General features: G+C 46.9%; 1 protein-coding gene across 1 annotated transcript; it reads left to right on the top strand.

The window, feature by feature from the left end:
- Positions 1–26,758, top strand: ST8SIA2 (ST8 alpha-N-acetyl-neuraminide alpha-2,8-sialyltransferase 2). Its single transcript, XM_082198739.1, has 6 exons — positions 1–471; positions 14,591–14,653; positions 15,322–15,444; positions 17,878–18,135; positions 19,423–19,716; positions 25,388–26,758. Exons 1-6 carry the CDS (start codon positions 362–364, stop codon positions 25,671–25,673), a joined length of 1,134 nt encoding a protein of 377 aa, XP_082054865.1. The 5' UTR covers positions 1–361; the 3' UTR covers positions 25,674–26,758.
- Positions 26,759–27,313: the final 555 nt, after the last annotated feature.

Genomic DNA, 27,313 nt, shown 5'->3' with positions numbered 1-27,313 from the left:
TCTCTCTCTCTCTCTCTCTCTCTCTCTCTTTCTTTCTCTCACTCATTCTCTCCCCTTTCAGTGTCAAGAAATCTTGGAGAGGAGGAGGCGGCTCTGTCCTGGCAGGTCCCTTTCGCGAGGATGAAAGCCCAGCTTCCCAGCCTGGGGATGCAGTAGGCGGTGACCCCCGAGAGAAGAGGGAGCCCTCAACTTGTAGGCAGCGGTGTGTGTAAGGGGTGGGGGGGTCTCTCTTTTGGGAGATCTCCAAACTCCTGCGCTCGGGACCTTCTTCGCCTCAGGACCGGCAGAGGAGGCGCCCCGGCGGCTGCAGCCCAGCCGAGCCCCGCCGGTCTCTCTCGCTCTCTCCCTGCGCCCCGGAGCCATGCCGTCGCCGCCGCCGCTGCCCTGCCGGGGCTGGACGCTGGCTCTGCTCACGCTGCTGGTGGGGATCCTGATCTTCGCGGACATCTCCGAGATCGAGCTGGAAATCGGGTAAAAAAAGAAACAATGAAGCCGGGTTCGATTCCCCTGCGCGTCCTTGCGCTCTGATCCAGGTGGCTCTGGTTGTGGGGGGCGCGACTGGGGGGGCTAAGGGAAAACAGTTTGGAAGAAGCAGGGGGCTTGGAGCCGGGCTGGAGTAGCCGGGTGGGGTGGGAAATCAAGCTCTGCTTTGGTTCGGGCAGGGGGGCGTGGCGGAGGGGGGCTTGTAAGGTAGGGGACACTTTTAGCTCGGGGGTGGCTTTTCAAAAAGAGGGACCGATGCGAAATGATGCTGGCGGGGGGTTTACAAAGGAGAAGGGAAACCTCTGCGGGGGGGGGAGTGCGGTTACAAAGGATGTTTTTTTCTGGGGAAGGAGGATGAGGAAGGGGGCGCGATGGAGTGGAAGGGGGGCTGCAAGAGAAGGAGAGTGTGGGTGGGCTGGGCGAGGGGGGGACTCCGGAGTTTCTTTGTCTCCGCGCGCGCTGCCTCGGCTGCTAGAGCTCTCAGCAAGCGAGGGGGGAGCGCTTTCGCTCTAGCCTCTCGCCGACCGAGCTCCCAACCCCTGTACCGGCCAGCGCGGGGTGAGGTTCGAGGGTGGGGTCGGGCTTATCAGCTGCAGTTGTTGGGGGGTTGGGGGGTTAAGGAGTCAGTCGATGTGGGTCTTGGGGAGATCTGGAAAGCAGGAGAGGAGAGGGGGGCGTGGACCGGCTGGAAGTTGGGGAGGGGAGAGAAACGGGAAGTGAGAAAGCCGCCTTGGATACCAAGTCCATCTAGCTCCGTGCTGTCTGCCCTAACCGGCAGAAGGGAAAATTCCCAGCTCCACCTGAAGATGCCCTGGGTTGAACCTAGGATCTTTTGCGTGCTCCACCACTGAGCTCTGGTCTCTCCTCTGGGACACAGGAGAACCTCCTGTCTTATTTTGATAGTTACAAGCTTAGTGGATCAGGGGGATGTTGTAGATGTAGCATATCTTTATTTCAATAAGGCTTTTGGCAAAGTCCCCCATGATATTCTTGCGGAGAAGCTGGACAATGTTATTGTTAGGTGGATTTTTAGGTAGTTGACTAACCAAACCCAAAGAGTACTCGCCAAGGACTCCCCGTCATCCTGGGGGTGGGAACGTGGCAAGTGGGGTGCTGCAAGGTTCTGTCCTGGACATGGTGTTGGTTCAACAGTTTTATAAATGACTTGGATTAAGGAATTGAAGAGGATTTGCATAGGACACCAAATTGAGAGGGGTAGTCAATACTGTACCTCAGAAGACAGAATCAAGATTCAAGATGACCTTAACAAATTGGAGAACTGAGCCAAAACTAACATATGACATTTCAATAGGGACAAGTGTAAGATTGTACAGTTAGGCAGGAATAATCAGATGCCCAAATATAGGAAGGAAGACACCTGGTTTGCCTGTAGTATATGTGAAAAGGATCTAGAGCAGGGGTCAGCAACCTTTTTCAGCCATGGGCCGGTCCACCGTCCCTCAGACTGTGTGGTGGGCCGGACTATATTTTTTGGGGGGGAGGAATGAACAAATTCCTATGCCCCACAAGTAACCCAGAGATGCATTTTAAATAAAAGGACACATTCTGCTCATGTCACGCTGATTCCTGGACCGTCTGCAGGCTGGATTTAGAAGGCGATTGGGCTGCATCCGGCCCCTGGGCCTTAGGTTGCCTACCCCTGATCTAAGGGGTCTTAGTAGACAACAAGCTTAATATGAGTCAACAGTGTGATTCTGCAGCAAGAAATGCTAATGCAATTCTGGGCTGCATCAACTGAAGTCATAGTCCAGTTTAAGGGAGGTAATAGTACCATTATATTGTCTTATATCAGACCCCACTGAGTACTGTGCTCAGTTCTGGGCACCACAATTTAAGGAGGATATTGGCAAACTAGAACTTGGTTGCAGAGGAAGGCAACCAAGATGATCAAGGGTCTGGAAACCAAGCCTTATGAGGAACAGTTGAGGGAGTTGGGTATGCCTAGCCTGGAGAAGAGAAGACTAAGAGATGACGCAATAGCCGTCTTTTAAATATCTGAAGGGCTGTCATGTGGAAGAAGGTGCAAGCTTGTTTTGTGTTGCTCCAGAGGGGAGGATCCAAACCAATGGATTCATGTGACAGGAAAAGAGATTCCAACAAAACTTGAGGAATAATCTCTGATGGTAAGAACAGTAGAGCAGATGAGCTGGGAAGGTGGTAGACTCTCCTTCACAGGAGGCTTTTAAACACAGCTTGGATGCCCATCTGTTAGGGTTTTCTTAGCTGTGATTCCTCCATTGCAGGAGGTTGGACTACATGAAGACTGGGGTCCCTTCCAACTCCACAGTTTTCTGGTTCTATGAAGGATACAGTTGCTGCTCTAGTTCAGCATTGCCTACGCTGACAGGCAGTAGTTCTCCAAGGTTTCAGGCAGGGGTTGAACCTGAGACCTGCTGTGTGCAAAGGAGATGCTCTGCCACTGAGCTACATCTCTGCATCTTGGGATAGGGACTTGTAGAAGGGCTGGTTTAATGCAAGAAGTACCGAAAAGCTCCAGGTTTAGCACTTGAGAAATGTTGGAAGTTTAAAGTGGGAGACATGGATCCACCACACTCCACTGACAACCAGGGGCAGTGGCAATGGCATTGTTGGCAAAGCTGGAAAGTGTTAGGCATCATGCTCAGGTGTAGGTAAAAGGTAAATGACCCCTGGACAGTTACATCCAGTCAAAGGCGATTGTGGGGTTGTGGCGCTCATCTCACTTTTCAGGCCAAGGGAGCCAGCGTTTGCCCACAGAAAGCTTTCCAGGTCATGTGGCCAGCATGACTAAACTGCTTCTGGCACAATTGGACACCATGGAAATGCCGTTTACCTTCCCACCACAGTGGTACCTATTTCTCTACTCGCACTGGTGTGCTTTCAAACTGCTAGGTTGGCAGGAGCTGGGACAGAGCAACGGGAGCTCACCCCATTGCATGGATTCGACAGCCAACCTTCCGATTGGCAAGTCCAAGAGGCTCAGTGGTTTAGACCACAGTGCCACAAATGTCCCTCAGGTATATCTAGCAGAGAGGCAATAACCATTCATTGCACTTATCCTTTTTTCTGCCCTAGTGCTTGTGACATGGATAGAAGCCCCTTTTGCAATGGTTCTCCCCTTCTCTGTGTACCTACTCCACACTTGTAGGACCCAGCTGTAGTGTTTGTTTTGAAGGGAATGTATTAAGTAAGAGGAGTGCCCCAGTGCCCCGGGGCTGGTACTGAGTGCAATTCTCTCAATACGGAGTCATAATTTCAGATCCATGTTCTTTAAGTGTGCATTAAATGTATGGTGCCTTTACAGTGCCACCATACACACCATACATTTAAAGAACATTGCTTCCTCCAAAGAACACTGGGAACTGCTAAGGATGTTGGGAATTGCAGCTCTGCAACCCATCAATTACAGTTCCCAGCATTCCTCGGGGGAAGCCACATGCTCCAAATGTGCTTTAAATGCTCAGATTCTGCTTCTCGGTTTCCAGCTGGGCAACTGGTTGGCCATTGTGAGAATAGGAGGATGGATTAGATAGGTGGGCCTTTGGATCTAGCCGGGCTCTTCTTATGTTCTTATGGACTTGTACTGCCATGGGAAAGGCTGTTTGGGGACATAGGAAACTGTCTTGTGCTGATTGAGACCATCTGTCAATCTAATCCAAGATGACTTCTGAACACCAGTTGCTGGCAATCCCAAAAGGGGAGAGCTGCTGTTGTGCTCGGGTCCTGCTTGCAAGCTTCCCACTGGGGCATCTGGTTGGCCACCATGGAAGAGGGATGCTGGAGTAGACAGTTCTCTGCCCTAAGCCAGCAGAGCTTTTCTTATGTTCTGCCATTCTGGAGAAAAGGGTTGGGTGGATATCTGCTGTGGGCACTTCCCGGTCAGGGATGGGTTTGGCGAATAGTCAGGGAGGGAGGACAGTAGTTAGAGTCTCTCCATCCCTGCCTTAGATGTTGCTGTCAGTCTTGTCTTAGGCTGAGTAGAGGATAAAATGCAGGGAGTTCTTCCACTTTCCTATTATTCTGTGATGGAGTGTGTGGTCCTGATTAGACCAAGGAGGGAGGAGCACTCCATCAAGTTGAAGGGGAAGCTGCTAGTCGAGATACGGATGGAGCAATGTGTAAAAATGTAGTTCTCAGACTGTGCCATGAGAAATCAATCACTTAATTAAAGACTGTTGTGACTCCAGAGTAGCCATTGATGCAGCAGACTGTCTGCTGCATTTTGGCACAAAACACCACTCCAAGCCCACCTTCTTCCTTCCAGTTAGGAAGCACAACCAGAGCAGTTTCTTGTGCAGGTATCCAGAAGGTGGACTGCTCCTTACTTGCCCTAACTAAAAGGTACACCTTTAGAGGTGCAATTGTGAAAAGTCCCTCTAGATATAAATCAGAAGGGAAGAGTCTCAGTCGTCAGGGAGGGATCCATGCTCTCCTACATTTCTCCGACGAAAATAGGGACATCCTAAGGAAAAGCAGGACATTCCAGGATCAAATCAGAAACCGAGATGGCTTCTGTAAATTCGGAACTGCCCCTGGAAAATAGGGACACTTGGAGGGTCTGAGATTTGGTACTTGCCAAACTGAAATGGGATAGGACAAAAGAACAGTAGAAGAGTCCCATTGGATCAGGCCAATGGCCCATCCAGTTCCTTTTTTAAAAAATAAATAAATACATTTTTATTTGATTTTCCAAAATATGAACATACAACAAAAACAATTCCCAATCTAATTATTGAGATTATGCTGAATCTCCTGACTTACCTGCATCCCTTCCATGGGTTCTATTGATTCTATTTTCAACTACATATCAATACTTCTCCAATTTTTCATCTTCCTAGGTTATCTGTACGTTCTATTACATTACAAGTGTGTTTAAGATCCTGCTAATGTTTTGACCTGTTTACAATGATTTTGTATATACATTATAAACATTTCCCATTCTTTTTTTTTTAAAAAAATTGTGTCTTCTTGATTCCTAAGCTTCCCAGTTAGTTTTGCCATTTCAGCATAGTCCATCAATTTGATTTGCCATTCTTCTCTAGTCGGGGTTATCTCTTCCTTCCATCTCTGGCCTCAGTCCAGCACCCTGTTCCAAACAGATGCCCCAATGGGAAACCTGCAAGCAAGACCCTAGCAGAAGAGCCCTCAAATAGCAAAATGGGGCATGCCCCGCCCCCCGATTCCAGATAATTTGTTCATTGAGCATTTATCCTGATATGTTTGCAGGAAGGTTAGATGATGTTGCATCGAGCATCACTCCACACTTCCCAGGGCATTTCTCCATCATTTTCCGTATCACAAAAAGTCCAATCTTTTAGGGAAGTGAGATTGTGGCACAAAAACCTCCCAATCAGCTTTAATCGCACAACCTAAATTTGTCCATGTGTGGTTGAATCCCACTTGAAAACAGTGACAGACTGGAAACAAGCTATACTGGAACTTGATTGAGCATTTGTGCTGATTTGATTCTGTGGCAGTCATAAGACAATGAACACTCACCTGGTATTCATCCTGATTTGCTCGAGGGCTGTTTAGTCATTAGTCCCATTAGTAATTTGCTCATACTATACTTTACAGCAGATTTCCCTATCATTTTTCAAGCTGCCAGAAGTCAATTATTATTAATATTTTAAATAGATTTGTTGCACCATTTGTTGCACTTTAATTGTGCAAACCTACACCTACTATAGGGACGTGGGTGGCGCTGTGGGTTAAACCACAGAGCCTAGGACTTGCCGATCAGAAGGTCGGTGGTTCGAATCCCCACGACAGAGTGAGCTCCCGTTGCTTGGTCCCTGCTCCTGCCAACCTAGCAGTTCGAAAGCACATCAAAGTGCAAGTAGATAAATAGATACTGCTCCTGCGGGAAGGTAAACGGTGTTTCCGTGCACTGCTCTGGTTCGCCAGAAGCGGCTTAGTCATGCTGGCCACATGACCCGGAAGCTGTACGCCGGATCCCTCGGCCAATAAAGCGAGATGAGCGCCGCAACCCCAGAGTCGGTCACAACTGGACCTAATGGGCAGGGGTCCCCTTACCTTTACATTTACATCTACTATAGGCACTTAATCCCTCCCACAAAGCTGTGAGACTGTGGAGATGGCTCAGGTTTTTAACCCTAAATTCACCAGAGGGTTCTCCGTAGAAGGCCTTGGTCTAAATGACTGGGGAACCTGTGACTTTCCAGATGTTTTTGGACACCCATCAGTGTCTGTCGGTGAATCCAAAGGAGCTGTAGATCAGAGAATCATAGAATCACAGAACCATAGAGTTTGAAGGGACCTTGAGGATCATCTTGTCCAGCCCTCTGCAATGCCAGAATATGCAGCTGTCCCTTATGGGGATCAAACCTGCAACCTTGGCGTTATCAGCACCACGCTGAAACATCTGGAGGCCCAGGAGTTCTCTACACCTGGAAACTTGGGTCGTCTAAGGAGAAGCAGGGCATCACTTCCCCATCCAAATTTCTGTCCCTCTCCCCCACCCCTCCCCTGAGAAAAATCACACTGTGTCCTAATCATTCCCCTTTATCATGAAATCAATTAGGCACTAGAGAGTGCTTTAGGAAGGGTGCCCAGTGTCTGCCTGGCACACAGCTTGCGGTTATTTTATTCCCGACTCCCCCCCCCCAACAGCAACAAAAATTAATTCGCCATCTCCTTCCTTCTCCTACACCAGGATACAGTGTGAATGATGAGGCGCAGGTGAGGGAGGTTATCAGAGGGATAATAACCTGCCTTTGAATTAACCAGGAGCAACCACTGGAAGAGACAGGGATGAGATGTGAAATGGGCCGGTGGCCGGTTCTGGTCTGGCGGTCCCAGTGTAATGACAATCATGTCAGGCTATATTTATGTATAGGATGCAGACCCCTGGTCTGCTCCCACCCATTCTCAGCAAGCAGACCTTTTAGATCCCACTTTCCACATTCTCCCTCTTTGTTTTCCTGTCTTCTTTCTTCTCTTCCTTCCATGTTTCCTGGGGGATCTTTAGAGGCAAGAATGGGGAAGAAATTCGATCCAAATCCATCTCCTTTGCACTTTCTGAAGCACTGCACAAACCAAAACACAGCCCTTTTCCAAATTTCGCATACCTCCGAATTTTGCAATTGTATTTCATACGTACAACAATGAATATAAAGGAATAAAGAGTTCTTTACTGAGTCAAACCACTGGCTCAATAATATCTACAATGATTGGCTTGTGACTTTCCAGCTTTACCTGGAGATGCAAAGGATTGAACCTGGGGATAATTGTGTTTCAGTTCTCTTATTGCTTCAGAGAATGAAGATTAGGTAGTTTCACATTAAAATGTGAATTCCCGTGAACCAAATTTCTCCCCATCCTTACTTCTGAGCAGTAGTATTAGACTGGTGTATTTGTATCTGGTCATCACAGAACAAGTGAACTCGGAGCTGAATAAACCGCCACACAAACAGATGTAAAATGCCAATTCTCTCTGGTAAATTTCCCTTTAAAAAGAAAGATAAAATGTTAAAATGAGATGAAACAAAAATGAATGCTTGCAATTCTGAATACAATTATGTAAAACCTAAAGGCTGTGGTGCTAATTAAAGTCACTTAGCAGCATACTTGTCTGCTGGTGAAAGGTTTGCCATCAGCAAAATGTGGTTGCACACAAGAATGCATAAGCAGGTTTTCTGGTGACTTTGCTGTGCAGTAAATTTCACAATCTGTTGTGCAACAAGTTCCTTCTAGCACAACTGTTGCTTTGAATTCCTCTGCCGCTCAACATAAAAACTCACCCGTCCAATAGTGCAAGAGACTTTGTGCTAGCAGACAGAATATGGTGGACACAGCCCAGAATGAAGAAAAGCATAGAACAAGCATAATATTCTGAGTCTCCCTAGTAGGGTATGGATATTTGCACTATAAAGCCATCCACCCCGGTTGTCTAAACCTGAAAGTTATGAGTTATCTTGCCTTCCTTTCAGGGCATAATTTGAACTGCAGGGGTCTGCCTCTTGACCCTCCTCCTCCTTATATGGTTCCAAGGGAGAAAGGAGAAGTTCTGTATAGCTAGAGCAAAAGGCAATTCTTGACTTTATTGGCAGAGACGTTGCTAGAATTCACTGCCGTGGCTTTGAAGAACGATTCAGCTCCCCAGAGAGTACCTGCTGTTTCGGAGGAGAGCTTTTTTAGACACCTCGTTGCCAGGCTGTGACAACGTGAGCAGATGAGACCTTTAAACATTGATGTGCAAGGTCTCAAGTCATCTTGGCAAGGCAGGAATATGAGGTTCCCCTTGTCCTGGGCAGGGGAGATCAAGTCTGGGGAGGCTGTGCTCAAATGGGATATCCCTTCACTCAAGGGAGACAAAGCTACTCTGCACCCCCTTCAGTCATCTTCCATCCTCCTCTCCCATGACATCTAGTAACACAAAATGTGTGACAGGACATGACTGGTTTTGCTGCTCCAGGAAGAGGCAGCCCAGGAAGCAGAGCTGATCAGGGTTGCTAAAAATGTCAAGCAACGGGCTTTCTGATGGCTTACCACAGCCATGGGGTGGAGAAACTTCAAGGCCAGGAGCTATGTGAGGATAGAACTTATGGGAGAGTGATCCTTTCTGCAAATACCCAAGTTTTTCTTTGCACAGTCTGCATCCAATTTGCATACATATCCATGGAAAGAATTAACATAATTTAGACAGAAGTACAACACATTGTACCTTACAGATCGTGAGCAGGTGAATTATACCTGTTCAGATCATATCCATAACAAAAAAAATAATGTAATAATTTTTTACTTATACCCCGCCCATCTGGCCGGGCCTCCCCAGCCACTCTAGGTGGCTTCCAACAGAATATTAAAAACAATAAAACATCAAACACTAAAAACTTCCCTAAACAGGGCTGCCTTCAGATGTCTTCTAAAAGTCAGATAGTTGTTTCTTTCCTTGACATCTGGTGGGAGGGCGTTCTACAGGGCAGGTGCCACTACTGAGAAGGCCCTCTGCCTGGTATATTTAAAGTGTCTATTTAAAGCATGCCCCCCCCCACAAAGAATCCCAGGAACTGTAGTTTGTTAAGGGAGCTGGGAATTGTAGCACTGGGGGGATAAACTACAGTTCCCAGGATTATTTGAGGGAAAGCCCTGTGTTTTAAATGTTTGGTGTGGATGTGACCTCAGCTGTCTACCGTAGGTGCTGCTAAGTGCAAAAGGTTTCCACTCCTTTCATAAAGGTTGCGAATCTTTAAACCACACATGGATCAAACAGTTGTGCTGGCTGGGGCTTCACTCCAAACATATGGAGGGCACCAGGTTGGGGAAGGGTGCCCTAGGCCACCTGTAAAGCCAAAATGGATGCACACACACGCAAACAAACACACACCCTTTGCTGTTTAGCAAACAAAGGGCCCTTTCTCCTGGATTTCCTCTCCCTGGGACTGGCAAACAATAAAGAGACATGAAAGTGAGCTCCCTCTTCCCAAGGCCACTGAATGGCTGAGCACATAAAGATGAAAGGTCTGGGTGGGGATGCAGGGGGAGGGCAAGGGGAAGAAGAATCTGCTGAGGAAAATGATACACATGAACCAGCAGAGTGGATTCGGCTGCTGCCTGCAGCCTTGGGAAGATGGGCATCCGACTGTTTCTCAGAGTACTTATCAAACACTTAACTCCCAGAAGGAGGAATGGCAGAGATTGAAAATGATGGGAGGTGTCAAGTAAAGTAGAAAAGAAGCTACACATGGGCACTTAGTTTATTTATTTGTCTTTTAAAAATACTGGGGACCTGAAATTTGATTTAAACAACAAAATCTAAATGGTTCACAACAATTATACATACACAATAAAAACCACAGGTGGTTCGGGTTTTTTTAGATCATCAGCTAGCTAACACAGAAACTGTTTATCTTGTCTGCATAAGCCTGAGAACAAATAAAAGTTCCCAGCAAAGGTGTAACTCGAAGTCACCTGCTGGATCTGTATTGACAGAGCACTAATGGCTCAGTTTCTTGGGAAGCAGACTTGGGAAGCAGCAAATGACACGCCTGCACACGATCTCAGTGATATAAGGATCCAGGGGGTTCCCTAAGGTATCCTGGGCATCAGTTGTTCAGAGCTTTGTAACTTGATTCAAGGACCTTGACCCTGGCTCAGTAGTAGATGGGCAGCCAAGTACAGATGTTTTAACAATGGAGTCACATGTTGTCGGTCAGATGCCCCCTCCGGCAGTCTGGCTGCCTGGTTCTGCACCAGCTGGAGCTTCCAAACCAGGCCCAAGGGAAGCCCCACAGAGAGTGCATTGCTGTAGTCCAGCCTCAAGGTTGCCAACACATGGAGTACAGTGTACATGTCCACTAGGAAGGGGAACCTGTGACCCTCCAGCTGTTATTCAACTCCAATAGCCTGCCCCTCCATGAATGTGTCCAATCCTCTTTTAAAGCCACCCATCTTGGAAGCCATCACTGCCTCCTGTGGGAGGGAGTTCCACAGTTTAACTATGAGCTGCATGAAGATGTACTTTGTTCCATCTGTCCTGAATTTTCTGGCATTTATCTGCTTTGGCTGTTCATGGCTTCTAGTAGTATAAGAGAGGGAGGAAACTTTTCCCTATCCACTTTCTCTATGCAAAGTATAATTTAATAAACTTCTTCCATGTCACTTCATCCTCACCATTTCGAACGCGGCAACCTTTCCTCATCAGGAAATCACTCCATCCCCTTCATTATTTTGGTTGCTCTTTTCTGAAGCTTGGCTGCCCTAAATGGTCTCTCCAGATGCAGGTTACAGCTACAATGTACATTGAAAGTTCTCTTGCCACTTTCCAGGCTGACAAGGAACCATTCATTGGTAAGCACTCTTTGGGTTTGATCAGTCATTCGCCAACACAAATCCACCTAACAGTAACATTGTCTAGCCCACGTTTTAGCAGCTTCTCCACAAGGATATCACAGAGGACTTTGCCTAAAGCCTTACTGAATCCAAATAGGTTACATTCACAGCATTCCCCTGATCCACCAAGCTTGTAATTCTTTCTTGCTGTGTGTGTGTGTGTGTGTGTGTGTGTGTGTCTATATATATATATATATATATATATATATATATATATATATATATATGGCTCTTAGTAACCACAACTTCCTTTTCCAAGAGCTCACAGGCCACCTGTTTCATTATCTATTCTAGGACTTTTCCTGGCTTGAATGTCAAGCTGTCACTAGTTACCTGGCTTCTCTTTTCCCCATTTCTGAAGATGTGGACAATATTTGTCTGCCTCCAGTCTGCAGGGACATTACCTGTTCTCCAATGATTCTCAAAGATTATAGACCGAGGCTCTGAGATTACATCTGCACATTCCGCTAATACCCTTGGATGCAGTTCAAAGCAGCTAGGTGTTTCCTTACTGCCTCTTTTCCTATCTTGGGCTGCGGCTCCCTCTCTGCATCATTTATTATACTATCACCAGGTTGGGCACTGTTTTCCTTTTGGGAGAAGGCTGAGGGAAAGTAGGTGTTGAGCAGTTCTGCCTTATCTCACTCGCTCAATAGCATTTCTCCTTTTTTCTCACACAGAGGAAATAGTACTTCCTTATTCTTATTCTTCCTCTTGCTCTGAGCATAGCAAAAAAAAAAAATCATTATTATTATTTTTAACCTCTCTTGCAATCCTGGGCTCTAGCCCACCTGACCCTCTCCCTGCAAGTGTTGGCTGGTCATGTTCCCTACCTTTGTAATTTTCTTATTCATCTCTTCTTAAATCTTGGTTCATCCATAAATTCTTTATGCAACCACACTGGTTTCTTTAGATGCCTCCTACTTTTAATTTGTATTAGAATTGTTTGTGAATGTGCCTTCAGTATTTCACCTTTAAGAAACTCCCATCCATCATGAGCTCCCTTCTCTTGGGGCATTTCTGACCATAGGATCTCACCCAGTAGTTCTATAAGCTTTTTGAAATCAGCATTCTTAAAGTCTTAGAGTGCACATCCCACTTCACTCAGCTTTTCTCTTTCCTCTGCAATACTGAATTCCAAGAGGACATGATCACTTCCTCCCAAGTTTCCCACTACTTCTACCTCACTGAGCAGTTCCACGATAGTTGATTTGCTTGTTGCTTCTTCCAGCTTCTGGGAAATGAAATTGTCAGCAAGGCAACTGAGGAATTTGTTTGACCTTACATTCTTGGCAAAGTTTTATTTCCACCAGATATTTGGGTAACTGAAGTTTCCCATGACTGCTATAGCTCTCCTCTTTGAATGTTTAGTAATCTGCTCTAGGAAGGCATCATACAAGTCTTCAGTCTGGCTTGGAGGTCTATAGCAGACACCCACAGTAAGGTCACTGTTGCTTCCCTCTCCTGTAACAACCTTTTTAGACTACCCTTCCAAGGATTATTTGTGGGAAGCCACAACTGTTAAAGAGGTGTACAGCTGCTTTAGATATATGATCTGGATACAATCTTAGAGGCAGAGGACCTCTGAATATCAGGTGCTCAGGGTGGTGTTCAAACAATAGGAGGGACAGCTATGGCTTCCAAGCACCCTAGTCAGCTTCCCAGAAACAGCCGATCAGTCACTGTTGATACTGGAGTAAGGTAAAAGGTAAAGGAACCTGGACAGTTAAGTCCAGTCAAAGGTGACTATGGGGTTGTGGCACTCATCTCGCTTCAGGCCAAGGGAGCCAGTGTTTATCCACAGGAAGCTTTCCGGGTCATGTGGCCAGCATGACTAAACCACTTATGGAACACCATGACGGAAACCAGAGCGCATGGAAATGCCATTTATCTTCCTGCCACAGTGTACCTATTTATCTACTTGCACTGGCATGCTTTCGAACTGCTAAGTTGGCAAGAGCTGGGACCAAGCAACAGGAGTGCAGCCCATTGCAGGGATTTGAACCGCCGACCTTCTGATCAGCAAGCCCAAGAGGCTCAGTGGTTTAGACCACTGTGCCATCCGCTTCCTGTGGATACCAGAGTAAAGGGGCCCTTAGCAGGGTGTCCACATAAGCATCAGCCCCCCCAAACAGTGGCGTAGCGTGGGGGTGCAGGGGGGGCCAGCCACACCGGGTGCAACATCTGGGGGGGCGCGCTCGCACTCGCAGCTCTCTGCCCCTACCTGGCTCACTCACTCTAGGGGGCGCAAATTACTTACCTTGCCCCGGGTGCTGACAACCCACACTACGCCTCTGCCCCAAAATGACACAGGTGTGTGTGTGTATATATTCAATCAATCTTTATTATGGTCCAGAGACCCAACAAATCATTACAAAACAATACACAATTCATACAGCCTACCTCCAGGTTAAACAAGCATATTGTTCATAGTGTGTATATATGTGTGTGTGTGTGGTTCTGGTACTGCATACCCTTGACTACCCCTAGAAAAAAGCACTGATTATACATATTATATAATTGCACATATTAATTTATGCAATTGCATGTGTGTGTGCATATTAATAAACATATATCACATATTTATATGCAGGCTTAGAAAGAATTACTATGGTCTGTATCCAGTGTTCTCTGTCTTCTAGCAAGGACTCTTAGGCTAACAAATGGAAGCACTTTAATGTTGCACAGCAGAGTAATCTAATGCAACTGTTGTGCTAGCAGAAACCTCTTGTGCAACAGATCACACAATCTACTATGCAACAGAGTTACCAGCAACCTGCTTCAAAATTCAATTGCACAATGAAGTTCTGCTGGTGCAAAACATTTCACCAGCTGGGCAGGTATAAGTGGCTTTCATTTTGTGCTATCTTAGAGACAACCCTGTAATTTAAATAGAAATACAATCCATTTCTGCCTAGTGAGGAAGCCAGTGACCAGGTGACAGCTGGGCGGGCTGGGCTGATGGGGGTTAGCCATCCATCGCTTCTGGAGTCCACCTGCTAGGGTAAATATTTTATTGTGGCCAATAGAATTCTGTAGAATTCTTGGAAGACATTTAATTACAAGAAAATGCCTCCAGTCACAAAGTGTGCCTTTACGTTATGCCCTGGAACCTACACATGATATATAAATGAAAGCTTCTAACTTTGGAGCCCTCTAGACTATAGCAAAGAGGAGATCACACCGACGGTTGAGCAAAAGCTTTGTGAAAAGGCACCATTTTGATGAATAATGCATTTCCTTTGTCCTGTAGGAATTCTGGAAGCAGAGGTGCAATCAGATCGGCACTGAGCAGCTTACATGGCAAACCTAATAGGTTCGTAAATTGGATGTTGTGTTCATTTGTGTTTTGCTTTAAGAGGGCTATTAATCTGCTTCATTCTCTCTCTCTCTCTCTCTCTCTCTCTCTGTCTCTCTCTCTCTCTCTCTCTTTTACACACACTCATGCTCACACATTCTCATGCATATTCTCTCCCCCCCCTTTCTCTTTTATGTGGGATGGTGCTCTTTCAACTCACCTCGTAGATACCTGTTCCTTTCCTGTTCTGCTGCAGATTTTCTTAATCATCCCTCTGTTCACCCAGAATCGTCCACCTCTCCCGCAGTACTCTCCTATCTCATTACCACCAGCAGCTTGTAGTCACTGAGACTGATTGGAGAGAAAGCAGGGAGATCAACAGTAGGTGGCGCCAGAGCAAATGGCAGGCAGCACCAAACAATTCTAGCTTTGCCCCTCACTTTGCTGAGTTCCACAAGGGTTGTGTACACACTATATCTTTAAAGCACTTGATTTCCCTCAAAGGATTCTGGGCAATGCAGTTTGTTCAGGGTTGCTGGAAACTGTGACTCTGTGAAGGGTGAACTACAGTGCCCATAATTCTTTTGGGTATCTTGAGAGATCTTGCTGGAATCTGTGCTAATGGATCCTGCTCTTTTTCTTCCTCCGCCACTACCTCTCCCTTTCTCTCTTTTTCTCCTCTCCAGAGCCGAAGTGTTAATAAATGGCTCCTTATCTCCAGCTGTTGTTGACAGAAGCAATGGAAGTATTAGGCACCATCCAGCTCCATCCAAATGGCAACACAACCAGACACTCTCTTTGAAGATCAGGTACTATCTAATTTCTAGGAATGGGCACATCAAAATCCAGTGTTACAAGATTGGATGAAAGTTTGATGTTTGTTTCGAAATTTTGACGTATCTACAGGTTTTCTCCATTTGGTTTAGTTTATTCAATTTGTGCATCATTTCACACAGTCAGCAGAAGGCTTGAGGCCATTTACAGAGAAAATATAAAAATACTTATAAAGAAGACAAGCACTAATAACATAACAGAAAAGCAATAAAAGCATTCATCCACAAATATCACCCAACAGCATAAAACAACCGCTTCACCCAGATAAGAATAAGTTGACCCATAATTGATCTCAGTTATTCAAAAAAATATTGAACAAATATTAAATTCCGTTGTAGCAAAGCTCGTTCTCTATTTGGGAATTTACAAACTTGGCAGATTTCATGGAATCATAGAATTGTAGAGATGGAAGGAACCCCAGGGATCATCTGGTCCATGGGTAGGCAAACTAAGGCCCAGGGCCCGGATCTGGCCCAATCGCCATCTAACTCTGGCCCGCAGATGGTCCGGGAATCAGCATGTTTTTACATGAGTAGAATGTGTGATTTTATTTAAAATGCCTCTCTGGGTTATTTGTGGGGCATAGAAATTCATTCTTTTTTTCTCTCTCCAAAATATAGTCCAGCCCCCCACAAGGTCTGAGGGACAGTGGACCAGCCCCCTGCTGAAAAAGTTTGCTGACCCCTGATAATTCTAGTCCAACCCCTTGCAATGCAGGAATCTCAACTAAAGCATTAGCTCTACAAGCCAGGTTATTTTGAGTTTGGGCAGCATTACTAGTAATTCCAGACAGAGCAGCAGCAGGGAGCTGGGGGCCAAAGTAGAAGGAGTACCATGGGAAGTGAGGACTGAGGATTGCTGGTGCAGCATCTAAGTCACGAAGCCGCCAGTTCAAATGTTGTCTCTGCTATCAACTCAGTGGGCAGCCTTCAGCAAATCCCTTCATCTCAGCCCCCCAGCTGGAGGTAATGCGGCCACCAAGGTGGCTGATGTAAGCAGTACGGAGATAATTTCGATGTGAGCTGCTTGGAACACTCGCATTATAAATTCCAAACAGCAGACTCACTATTATTACAGGGAAATGCCTGTCATCATCATGAATGGGGTTTGTGCACACATGGTTTGTGTGTGTAAAGAGATCCTTCAAGAAAATGATGCTTTTGTGCTGCATATGTGGCAGCCTTTTAGATATATGTAATAATGTTTTTGTTTGTTTATACACTATCCTTTCACCCCAAAGACTTGCAGAGTGGCATACAAAAAATGTAAGGCTGGGATGGGGAACCCGCAGCCTTCTAGATGCAGTCTACTGATGGCTCCATGACAGAGGACCCTCAACATCACAACCATACCATTAAGACAGCACAACCATAGCATCAAGGCACAGCTTACATGTGAGGTAGCCAACATGGTGCCCTCCAGATGTAGGTGAACTGCAGCTCCCATCACCCAGCAGGGCCAATGGTCAAGAATTATGGAAGGTGCAATCCAGGAACATCTGGAGAACATCACATTGGTTACTCTGGATTACAGTACATAATAACATATACAGTGCAGCAACACTGCAAGAAATGGCATTATTCAAGTGTGATGGTCCTTGCGTCTTATCTTCTTTAGTTGTTGAGTCCACAAGCTACATAACTAGGTGCATGACTCTGAAAGGGTTATAGCTGCAGAAGGTCCCTGGTTCAATCCCAAACATCTCCATGCACAGTTGGGAAGGTCCCATGTCTGAAACCTTGGAGAGCTGCTTCTAATCAGTGTCAGCCAAGGCTGAGGAACCTTTGGCCCACCATATGTTGTTGGACTACAATTCCCATCAGTCCCAGACAGCATGGAATATAGTCAGGGATTATGAGAGTTGTAGCCCAGCAACGGTGGACTAGCAACGGTCCAGGAACGGTGGGATGTGGGTGGTGCTGTGGGTTAAACCACAGAGCCTAGGACTTGCCGATCAGAAGGTCGGCAGTTCGAATCCCTGCAACGGGGTGAGCTCCTGTTGCTCGGTCTCTGCTCCTGCTAACCTAGCAGTTTGAAAGCATGTCAAAGTGCAAGTAGATAAATAGGTACCGCTCCGGCGGGAAGGTAAATGGCGTTTCCGTGTGCTGCTGTGGTTCGCCAGAAGCAGCTTAGTCATACTGACCACATGACCCGGAAGCTGTACGCCAGCTCCCTCGGCCAATAAAGCGAGATGAGCACCGCAACCCCAGAGTCGGTCATGACTGAACCTAATAGTCAGGGGTCCTTTACCTTTTTAGTCCAGCAACAGCTGGAGGACCAAAGGTTTATCAACCCTGGTGTAGACAATGCTGAGCTAGAAGGACAATGATTCTGACTAAGTTGAAGACAGCTTCCTGTGTTCCTAACTAGACTTATTGCCTCCCTCCCTCCTTTTTTCTTTTAAAAAGAAAGCACATCTTGAAATTTCTGGATGCTGAAAAAGACATCTCAGTGCTCAAGGGAACTCTCAAGCCTGGGGATATTATCCACTATGTGTTTGACAGAGACAGCACAATGAACGTTTCCCAAAACCTCTACGCCCTCCTGCCCAGGACTTCACCACTGAAAGGCAAACACTTTCGGACATGCGCCATTGTGGGCAACTCAGGCATCCTGTTGAACAGCAGCTGTGGAGAGGAAATAGATGCTCACAACTTTGTGATAAGGTAATGGTGGTTTCCAAGAAGTAGCACTCGGCTTTGAAGAAGGCCCTTCTCTTTAAAATAACCCCCAACCAAACCATGCATCTCAACTAGGGGTGGAGGAGAAATCCAATTCTGTTTGCATTTAAATGAACCGTAGACTTGGTAGAGACCCCAAAGGATCATCTAATCAAAGGCAGAATAGATATGGGGGGTAGACAAATTCACGGAGGATGAGGCTTTGAAGCTTTGAAGGCAGTAGTGTAGTGAGAAATTCAGAAGTGCATGACAGTGATAGCCTCTCCCCACTCACAGCCACACCTTTTCTAAGTTGATACCACCTGACAAAATTATACAGTAATCTTGTAATTATACAATAATCATATTATTATTAATAAGAGATGCATTGTGTAGAGATGTATCAGTGCAGATCTCCATGTGTTGCCTTTCAGCAACTTTCCATGCACATACATGGGCAAATGATTTGCAGTGCTCCAATATCTTCTTTCAGTGTGAATTAATATGTGTTTTCCTTGATGTTCCATTGTACGTAACAGAACTTGAGCACCATTCTCTTGAAACGGAAGCCCCTTGTGTTTTGAGTGTTCCTAAATGCTTCACTTCAGGGCATACGGTGGCTAAAAAGCTCCCCTTTCATGCTGACTGGGCAGCTCTAGGATGCCGGGGGCAGGTACTCTGATAAAGAAATAGTAGAGGGTCTTCAACCTCCAAGGACCCCAGACCACTACATGAAGGCTGTATCACAGAGCAGTTGCTGGGAAACTGAGCAGAGGAATGCTATTGTGCTCATGTCTTGCTTGTGAGCTTCCCAATGGGGCCATGTGGTTGGCCGCTGTGAGAATTGAATGCTGGACTATATGTCCCTTGGTCTGGTCCAGCAGGACTCTTCTTGCCTTGTTCTTAACTTCTGTGGGTTGTCTGTATGACTTTTACACAATGGGAAAGGAAGCATGAGGCAATGAGGGCTGAGCCGCTTCATCACTCTTGTGGCTTTGCCAGTGCTTCAAGATAAGACTGTGACCATTGCTGACATGCTACACAGGGAGTTGGGATTCCCTGTCCAAGTGCCACGTTCTTGGCTGGGCAACCTTCTTTTGCCCATGGCCTCTTGCACCACCACTCCTGACATGAAACCCGTAGGAAGTTTCCTGAAAGGAATGGAACCCTCAGGTCAGAAAGGGTTTTTCCTCGCCAAAAAACAGACCCATTCCCTGATCATTTCAGACCCTCTTTTGGTGCCTGCTCTAATGTCCACTTCCTGGATGTGTGCCCTGACATTTCCCCTTCCAGGTGCAACCTCGCCCCAGTCCAAGAGTACACCCGGGACGTGGGGACCAAGACAGATCTGGTGACCATGAACCCATCAGTCATCCAGCGTGCTTTTGAGGACCTGGTGAATGACACCTGGCGGGAGAAGCTGCTCCAGCGCCTGCACAGCCTCAATGGCAGCATCCTCTGGATCCCAGCCTTCATGGCCAAAGGAGGCAAGGAGCGTGTGGAGTGGGTCAACGAGCTCATCCTCAAGCACCGCATCAACGTCCGCACCGCCTATCCATCCTTGCGGCTGCTGCACGCCGTCAGAGGGTGAGGAGCTCGGCAACCCGGGCCAAAAAGCCACTCAAAATTTGGCTCTTGGGAGACATGCAGAGCAGTTCCTGATGGTCTTTGTCTTTAATGCTTTAGTGCAGGGATGTGGGGTGGGGGACCTCAGGCCCTGGGGTCAAATCCGGCCCGCCAAGCCTCTCTATTCCCCAGGCCACACCTCTTCTCTCGAGGCCACGCCCCTCACAGGCCCTGCTTCACAAGAATAAAACTCACCTTCGTTCCTCTGCTCTCCTTTGCTCTGGCCCTGACTACTCCTAGCATGTGGCCCTCAACAGGTGGTTGAGAAGGGAATGCAGATCTCAGTCCAAAAACGGTTCCTTGCTCCTGCATTAGCTTGTATTTATCTGAATTTGAGCAGAGATGCAGAGAGAAAGGGATGCTTAACTTTCCTTGTGGGCTGTTTTGCTGAACAAAATCACCAACACCCAACTGTGTGTCGTTGTTGTTTTAATGTGTATACTAGCTCCACGTATCTTTTTCCCCTGCCGGAAGATAAAGCAGTTTGAAGGGGTACCTTGCTTGCATGCTTGCTTGTTTTTGATCAGCAGACAAACAGCCTGCAAGGAAAAAGCAACGCCCCTCTTCCCAGGCCATCCTCTGGTGGCACTGATCAAAGATGAAGTCCCCTGCAGAGGCATCCCAGTTAAACCAAGCCTGCCTCACATCTCCCATCAGGGATGACACTCACAAATTCAGTTTTGAGAGATGGCTTCTAAAAACTGTACGCCGTTCAGAGCCTTCAGCAAAACAGCATGTCCTGGGATTGTTTGTTTCATGTTCAAATGCCATGCTCATTTTAAAAAAGAAAAAGAAAGAACTAAAAACTAGTGCAAGGGTAGTTCTTCATGAGCTATGTGCAGGGAGGTTTGTTGGTTGGGTTAGAGAAAGGACGTGCACACATAACTCTATACAGATCGTACATTTAAAGAACCCTGGGAGCTGTAGTTTACCCCTCAAAGAACTACAATTCCCAGCACCCTTGGCAAACTATTAGGGAGGGATGTGCTGTTCCCTGGCTCCTATACCAGGCTTCATAGCATGTTTACTCTGATTGTGTGGATCGGCACTAAATATTGATGTACACATATATGCATGAATTAATCCCTGCGTCATCTATAGTAGGAGATACAGGTGGGGATTTCAACCCTTGGCTGTGGCTCTGCTCCTTCTTGCCAACACAAGGAAAAGCAGAAGAGGAATCACAGCCCATTGCATGCAGGTGCACAAGCCTGAATGGCTCCAGCAACACACACAGGAGAACCCACTAGCCCACAACAGGTGAAGTTTTGCTCTGTCTGCCAACAGGAATGACACTGTCAATAGTAGCTAAGCATACGAGAGAGAGAGATTCCATTTTGCAGTAGGCTTAACCCAGGGTTCGATGAGGCCCTAAGCTACTGAAGGTAATGGGGCCCTTTATATGTCCAGCTGTCCATTGTCAACAACAAATTGCTACTGTTTTTTATGTTGAATATATGCTATATGGTAATTTATGAACCTAATAGGTATCTAAAGCCATTTGCACATGCAGAATGTAGGCACCCTATATATAGAAATGAGCAAACCAGTGATATTTTAGGGAGCAGACTAGCAGGTGGGGCCCATTACTTACATCATAGGAGCCTACACAACACAAAACACTGTTGCTGTACGTAGGTTTTATTTTATTTGCTTTTTATCTTATATTTTGGAAATGTACATCCAGGGTTTTTTCCCCTTTAAATTGTTTTTGTCCCCCCCCCCCAAGAGAGTGAGGCCCTAAGCTATAGCTTGTTTAGCTTATATGTAAATTTGGCACTGGCGTAATCCTACATCTCCACAGCAAGGAGAAGGTTGGTGGGTGGGTGGACCGGAAGGGAAACAAGGGTCTCTTACTCAAATCTGCTCTTTTCCAAGCTGTAATTAAGTGGATTTCATGAAAGAAGCTTTGCATATCAACTGGTTCCTAAACCTGTGCTTGCATCTGTCGCCTCATGCCATAAGCTATCAGCCAGGCTTGCTGCAATTTGGAGAGGCTCCCTGGATCCCTGGAGGTGCCACCAGGGCAGACAAGGTGGATGATGAGCAGATTTGGATTTCCTTTTCTGACTCATCCTGAGCCAGGAAGGTATGGGGCCAAAGTGTAATTGTGCAGATCATGGTAGGGATAGAGTAGGACTGCCAGCTCTTTGTTTCTGGCAGGGGACCTGTGCCTTTAAGGCATTGCCTAGCAGAAATTCAACAGCTGTTAGATTTTGGGGGCCTTGAAAACCACCTGGGCTATGCCACGGGGGGGGGAGGGGGAGGAATTGGTGACAGCGGGGAAGATTCTTGCATCTAAATTTGGAACCGGCTGTCCAGCTGACAAATCTTCTGTGTACGTTGTCCGTCAAAGGGTTGCTTTTCTCTGCTTGTTTGGTTTTCCGCCCATGAAACGGTGCCGCAGGCTAGCAGGTCAGATGGCGAGAGAAGCACAGAGGGCTTGTCTGTTGCAAAGACACGTCCGTGCTGTAATGAATAAGATGGGAAGGCGGGGTGAGGAGAGCCAACAGCTGGGGCTGGGAAAAGCTAATTCAATTAGAGCTCCAAGCCACGGACGAGGTCCACGCTTGCAGCCAAAAAGGCAGCAAGATGACCAGCTGTCTTGTGGGCATGTATAATATGTCACTCTGCTCCAATGGGGAGGGAAGGCAAGGCAAGGATGCAAACAGATGGTTGATGACTACACAGTGCTGCTCCTTTGCACCCATGATGCCATGGCATCCTCCTGCCCAGGTAACAAGGGCCCCGAGAGATCATCCCATCCCTTCTATACCCGGTTGACCAGTGCACTCTCCAGGTGAGGGTCTAAGAAGATAAGAAGAGCCTGTGGATCAGGCCAAGGCCCAGTTCTCATCCAGTTCTTCAATCAGATGCTCACAAAAGCAGGACCTGAGAACAACATCACCTCTCTCTCCAATCTTGCCTCTGACAGTGAAGGTAGAGCAGGGTTTCCCAAACCTGGGTCTCCAGCTGTTTTTGGACTACAGTTCCCATCATCCCTGGCCACTGCTCCTGCTAGCTTGGGATGGTGGGAGTTGTCATCCAAAAACAGCTGGAGATCCAAGTTTGGGAAACTCTGAGGTAGAGCTTTCAAGACTGTTTGTGCCTGCAAATAATAATAATAATAAGTTATTATGTGTACCCCACCCATCTGGCTGGGTTTCCCCAGCCACTCTGGGCGGCTTCCACAGAGACCAAAAATACACTAAAATGTCACCATTAAAAACTTCCCTAAACAGGGCTGCCTTAAGATGTCTTCTGAATGTCAGGTAGTTGTTCATCTCTTTGACATCTGATGGGAGGGCGTTCCACAGGGTGGGTGCCACTACCGAAAAGGCCCTCTGCCTGGTTCCCTGTAGCTTTGCTTCTCGCAATGAGGGAACCTCCAGAAGGCCCTCGGCGCTGGACCTCAGCATCTGGGCAGAATGATGGGGGTGGAGATGGTCCTTCAGGTATACTGGGCTGAGGCCGTTTAGGGCTTTAAAGGTCAACACCAACACTTTGAATTGTGCCAGTCTAGCTGCCGCAAAGGTTTAGGGCCAGACCTACTGCTTCATTTGCAATCAGTGTTTGCACCATAACCTCCTGCTGAAGTCCTTTTAACTTTTCATACTCCAGTTGACCCTGCGTTTGTTGTGCTTTAGCACAGGAGTGCCCCATGGCAACAATGCAGGGATGCTGGGAAAGCAGTGCAGAAGAGCTAAGAAAGCAGAATGGTGGGTGGTTGAGTGTAACTCTACCACTAATGCACTAGTGTTGCATCAGTGACTTGTCGCAGAATATCCATGGGGCAGTGGGGGTGGAGGACAGCAGTCCGGAGGGGTCTCTAAGTCACTGTGATGCCAGGGGGTCTTACCTCCACTGCTGGAGGCAATGTGTCTCTGAATAACAGTTGCTGGGAATCAGATATGGGGAGAAGGAAGGTTCTTCTCCTGTTTCTATGTCAACATGAGAAAATCATCAGGGGTGCACAATAAAAAGGACCTCTTGGGGGCCCTTAAAGAGCCCCCATCAGATATTTAAAAGGTAAAGGGACCCCTGACCATTAGGTCCAGTTGTGACCAACTCTGGGGTTGCGGCGCTCATCTCGCTTTATTGGCCAAGGGAGCCGGCGTACAGTTTCCGGGTCATGTGGCCAATATGACTAAAGCACTTCTGGCGAACCAGAGCAGCGCACGGAAACACCATTTACCTTCCCGCCAGAGCGGTACTTTATTTATCTACTTGCACTTTGACGTGCTTTCGAACTGCTAGGTTGGCAGGAGCAGGGACTGAGCAACGGGAGCTTACCCCATCATGGGGATTCGAACCGCCGACCTTCTGATCGGCAAGTCCTAGGCTCTGTGGTTTAACCCACAGCGCCACCCGCATCCCTATTATCAGATATTTATTTTTACAAATTCTCTTTTTCTGGCTTAGGAAGAAAATACTCCCTGCCACTATGGCTTGCTGAAAAGAGGTATCAAACAGCAGGTCCTCAGCCCTTTTTCCAGCTTCCTGAGTCGACACAAATCTCAGGCTTCAACAGCAAGGCTGATTGGTGTGGCCAATTTGGCGGCAGTGGGGGGGAATAATTACAGTCTTCCTCAAGACAGCCTCCTTTCCTAATTAAAACCTGGAGTCTCCAGCAGCAAAAGGTGCACCGTTGATATGGCATCCCACGTGCACTTGAGGCACCTTCGTTTGGGTCTGCAAAATTAATTAGCTTTTTTAACGGTCCTCAGCTGTTTTGCAAAACAGAAGAGCTGTGCTTGGCACATACATGGACAGTGTCAAAGCTGATCTGAGTGTGAAGAAAGAGATAATGCAGCAATTTGTTCCTCATTTAGAAGTCTAGCCAGGATATTTTCCCTCCCCAATTCAAACCTTATGCCCTCAGTGCTCCCTCTGCACCACCCTCAAGAGATCCTGCAACACACTAAGGAGGGGCAAATCTGTCAATTTCTCATTTTTCCAAACGAGTTCAGTTTTCCACAGGTCCACAGCGGTTTGTGATTAAAAATAAACAAATCCTTGTGATCATTATCCAGCATTTTAGTGCAAATTCCTCCTAACACACACAACTTTGTACACACTTTTGCCTAATATAAACATTTTTGCAATGTTTCTTATATGCATGCACGCACGCACGCACGCACACACACACACACGCACTATTTACCCTATATAATGCATTTTTATATGTCATTTTCACTAAGGGATGCATTTACCCCAGTAAATTGCATTGTCGTACACATGATTTGCCTGAAGAACTGTAATTGCAAAATTTGGAGGTGTGCACATTCTGAAGAATGAGCATAGAGTTTCAAAAAGTGCAAATGAGGTCAATTTGAATCAAATTTCTTCCCGGCCTGGGAGTCCCCATCCTTGCCTTAAAGAGACAGATTCCCAGGAAATACAGAGGGAAGAGAAGAAAGAAGGGGGTGGACTGAGATTTATAGCTCTGTGAGGTCAGCACCCTTAAACTGAAGTTCCCAGGAGTCTTCTTGACTGCTGAAGTTGTCTAAGAGTGCTTTAATTTTACGCAGTGGATGTGGCCAGCATTTTCCTTTTGTCTGTCCTTGACCCGCCACAGTTCACTTTCCTTGGGCAATGAGTTCCAGACTTCTTTTCTCTTTTTCACTCCTAGGTATTGGCTGACAAACAAAGTGTACATAAAACGCCCAACCACCGGACTGCTCATGTACACCCTGGCCACGCGCTTCTGCAACCGGATCCATCTCTACGGCTTCTGGCCCTTTCCTCGAGATCAAGACCAAAACCCCGTGAAGTATCACTACTATGACACTCTGAGATATGGCTACACATCGCAGGCCAGCCCTCACACCATGCCCTTGGAGTTCAAAGCCCTGAAGTCACTGCACCAACAAGGAGCCTTGAAACTCACTGTGGGGGAGTGTGAGGGGGCCACGTAGGATGGGGTTTCTGGGGGACCCACTTTCCTAGAGGCTATGCCCCATGGGAGGAAGGGGGAGGGGGAGGCACAGATGAGCAGCAATGGTGATGGTGGTGGCAGTAGTGGGATTGGTTTTCTTTGTTGACGTCCAGAATGGGGGATGCATGAGACCTGTATCCGGGGTACAGGTTGTGCTCTACCTCTGATGGTGTTGCTGTTTGGTGTTCGCGGGTGGAACGTGAGGGACAGGACTGGTGAGAGAAGCAGCCCCAGACAGGGGAGAGTGGCTGGGTGCAGAAGGGGGTTGGTACTTAACGGCAGCCTCCCCCCATCCCACAAAAATAAAACCAAGCTTGGGAAGTCACTGTGGTTTGTGTGGGTACTTTAGCGTGACAACTAAATGTTAGGGCCAAGTGTTGTGAGTTGGTAGGTAGGGCCTGTTTGGCCAAGAAGCCAGACTTCTGGCTCGTGTTGTGTTCTTGGCTTAGTGGTAACAAGGGGGGAATAGGGGTGGGGGTTAATCCTTAGATCTGCCTGAGAAAGCAAAGAGGGGAGGGGAGTGAGGAGTAGCAGCCACGGCCGGTTCTCCAAGGGCATCAATCCAAGAGACGTCGACTGAGCTTCTCCCTTTCAATCTGAGACTATTTCTTAAGTAAAGAGGGTGCCCTTTGGTTTCCGGAAACCGCTAGAAGTTCTCCGGCGTCTTGCTGCAGAAAGGCAAACCGAAAATCCTTGGAAACTAGATGGCTGTGTTTGTTGACATTCCTACAGGAAGAGAAAATGCCAGGGCCTCAAGAAGATGTAATGTGGCTGATGTAAAATAAACGAAATTCACACACACACGGTTGAGGTGGACTTAGAAAGGCCGCTTGGTTTTCTTTCCTTTTCTATCTTTCTTAACAAAAGTCGTTGGGATGTAGTATGTAGAAGGTGTCAAGAGTTCCAGCTTTTAGAAGACTTGAGGTGGATTTGAACTCATGACCGGTTCTCTAGCTGAATCAAACTGCAGAGTTCAAAAAAACAAGCTGAATTTTCCAGATCACCCAAGTGACTGCTTTGCTGTGGTCTAGCTGATTTGTTATTAAACCAGTTATTTTTAAGTCACTGTTGCCTTCTGTTTCTTCTTGTAGTTCTTTATTAAAACGTTGGTATGCCATCCTCACTTACAACAATCACTTTCTCTGGATATAGGCCTGGTTTTCACAGGTGGCAGGTTAAGGAGGTAATCCTGTATGTGAGATGCATCAATGCAGACTGCAGGTGAGGTCTGAAATGATTGAACTCTCCTCATATCAAAGCAAAAAGAAGAACCTTGTGTAGAAAACTAGCACATCAGGGAGAAGGGTAGGGTGGAACCACCACCCTTTTGAAAGGCCAACAGCAGGGATCGTTCTCTTTGCAATTTAAGGGTTAATTCTGTTACCAGTACATCAGCTAAACAAGAGGGGGGTGTTGCTTAGCAACCAAGCAGAGTGACATGATCTTCACTGAGGTAGCACGTGTTCTGATTGGCTGTGTGGTTCTGAGGGTGTCTTCCCTCTGCTTAGTAAAAAGGGCTCCCTATGTACAAGGGGGCAATTTGATTTTTAAGGGGGGCAATTTGGGAATGAGTTAGACCAAGTTAATGGCCTTTTGGGCTTCCTGCATGTGAATAGGAGT

Source organism: Podarcis vaucheri (assembly GCF_965113315.1).
Source record: "Podarcis vaucheri genome assembly, chromosome: 14".
Taxonomy (NCBI): domain Eukaryota; kingdom Metazoa; phylum Chordata; class Lepidosauria; order Squamata; family Lacertidae; genus Podarcis; species Podarcis vaucheri.
The sequence above is the reverse complement of the archived record's forward strand: the minus strand, read 5'-3'. Positions and strand labels throughout refer to the sequence as shown.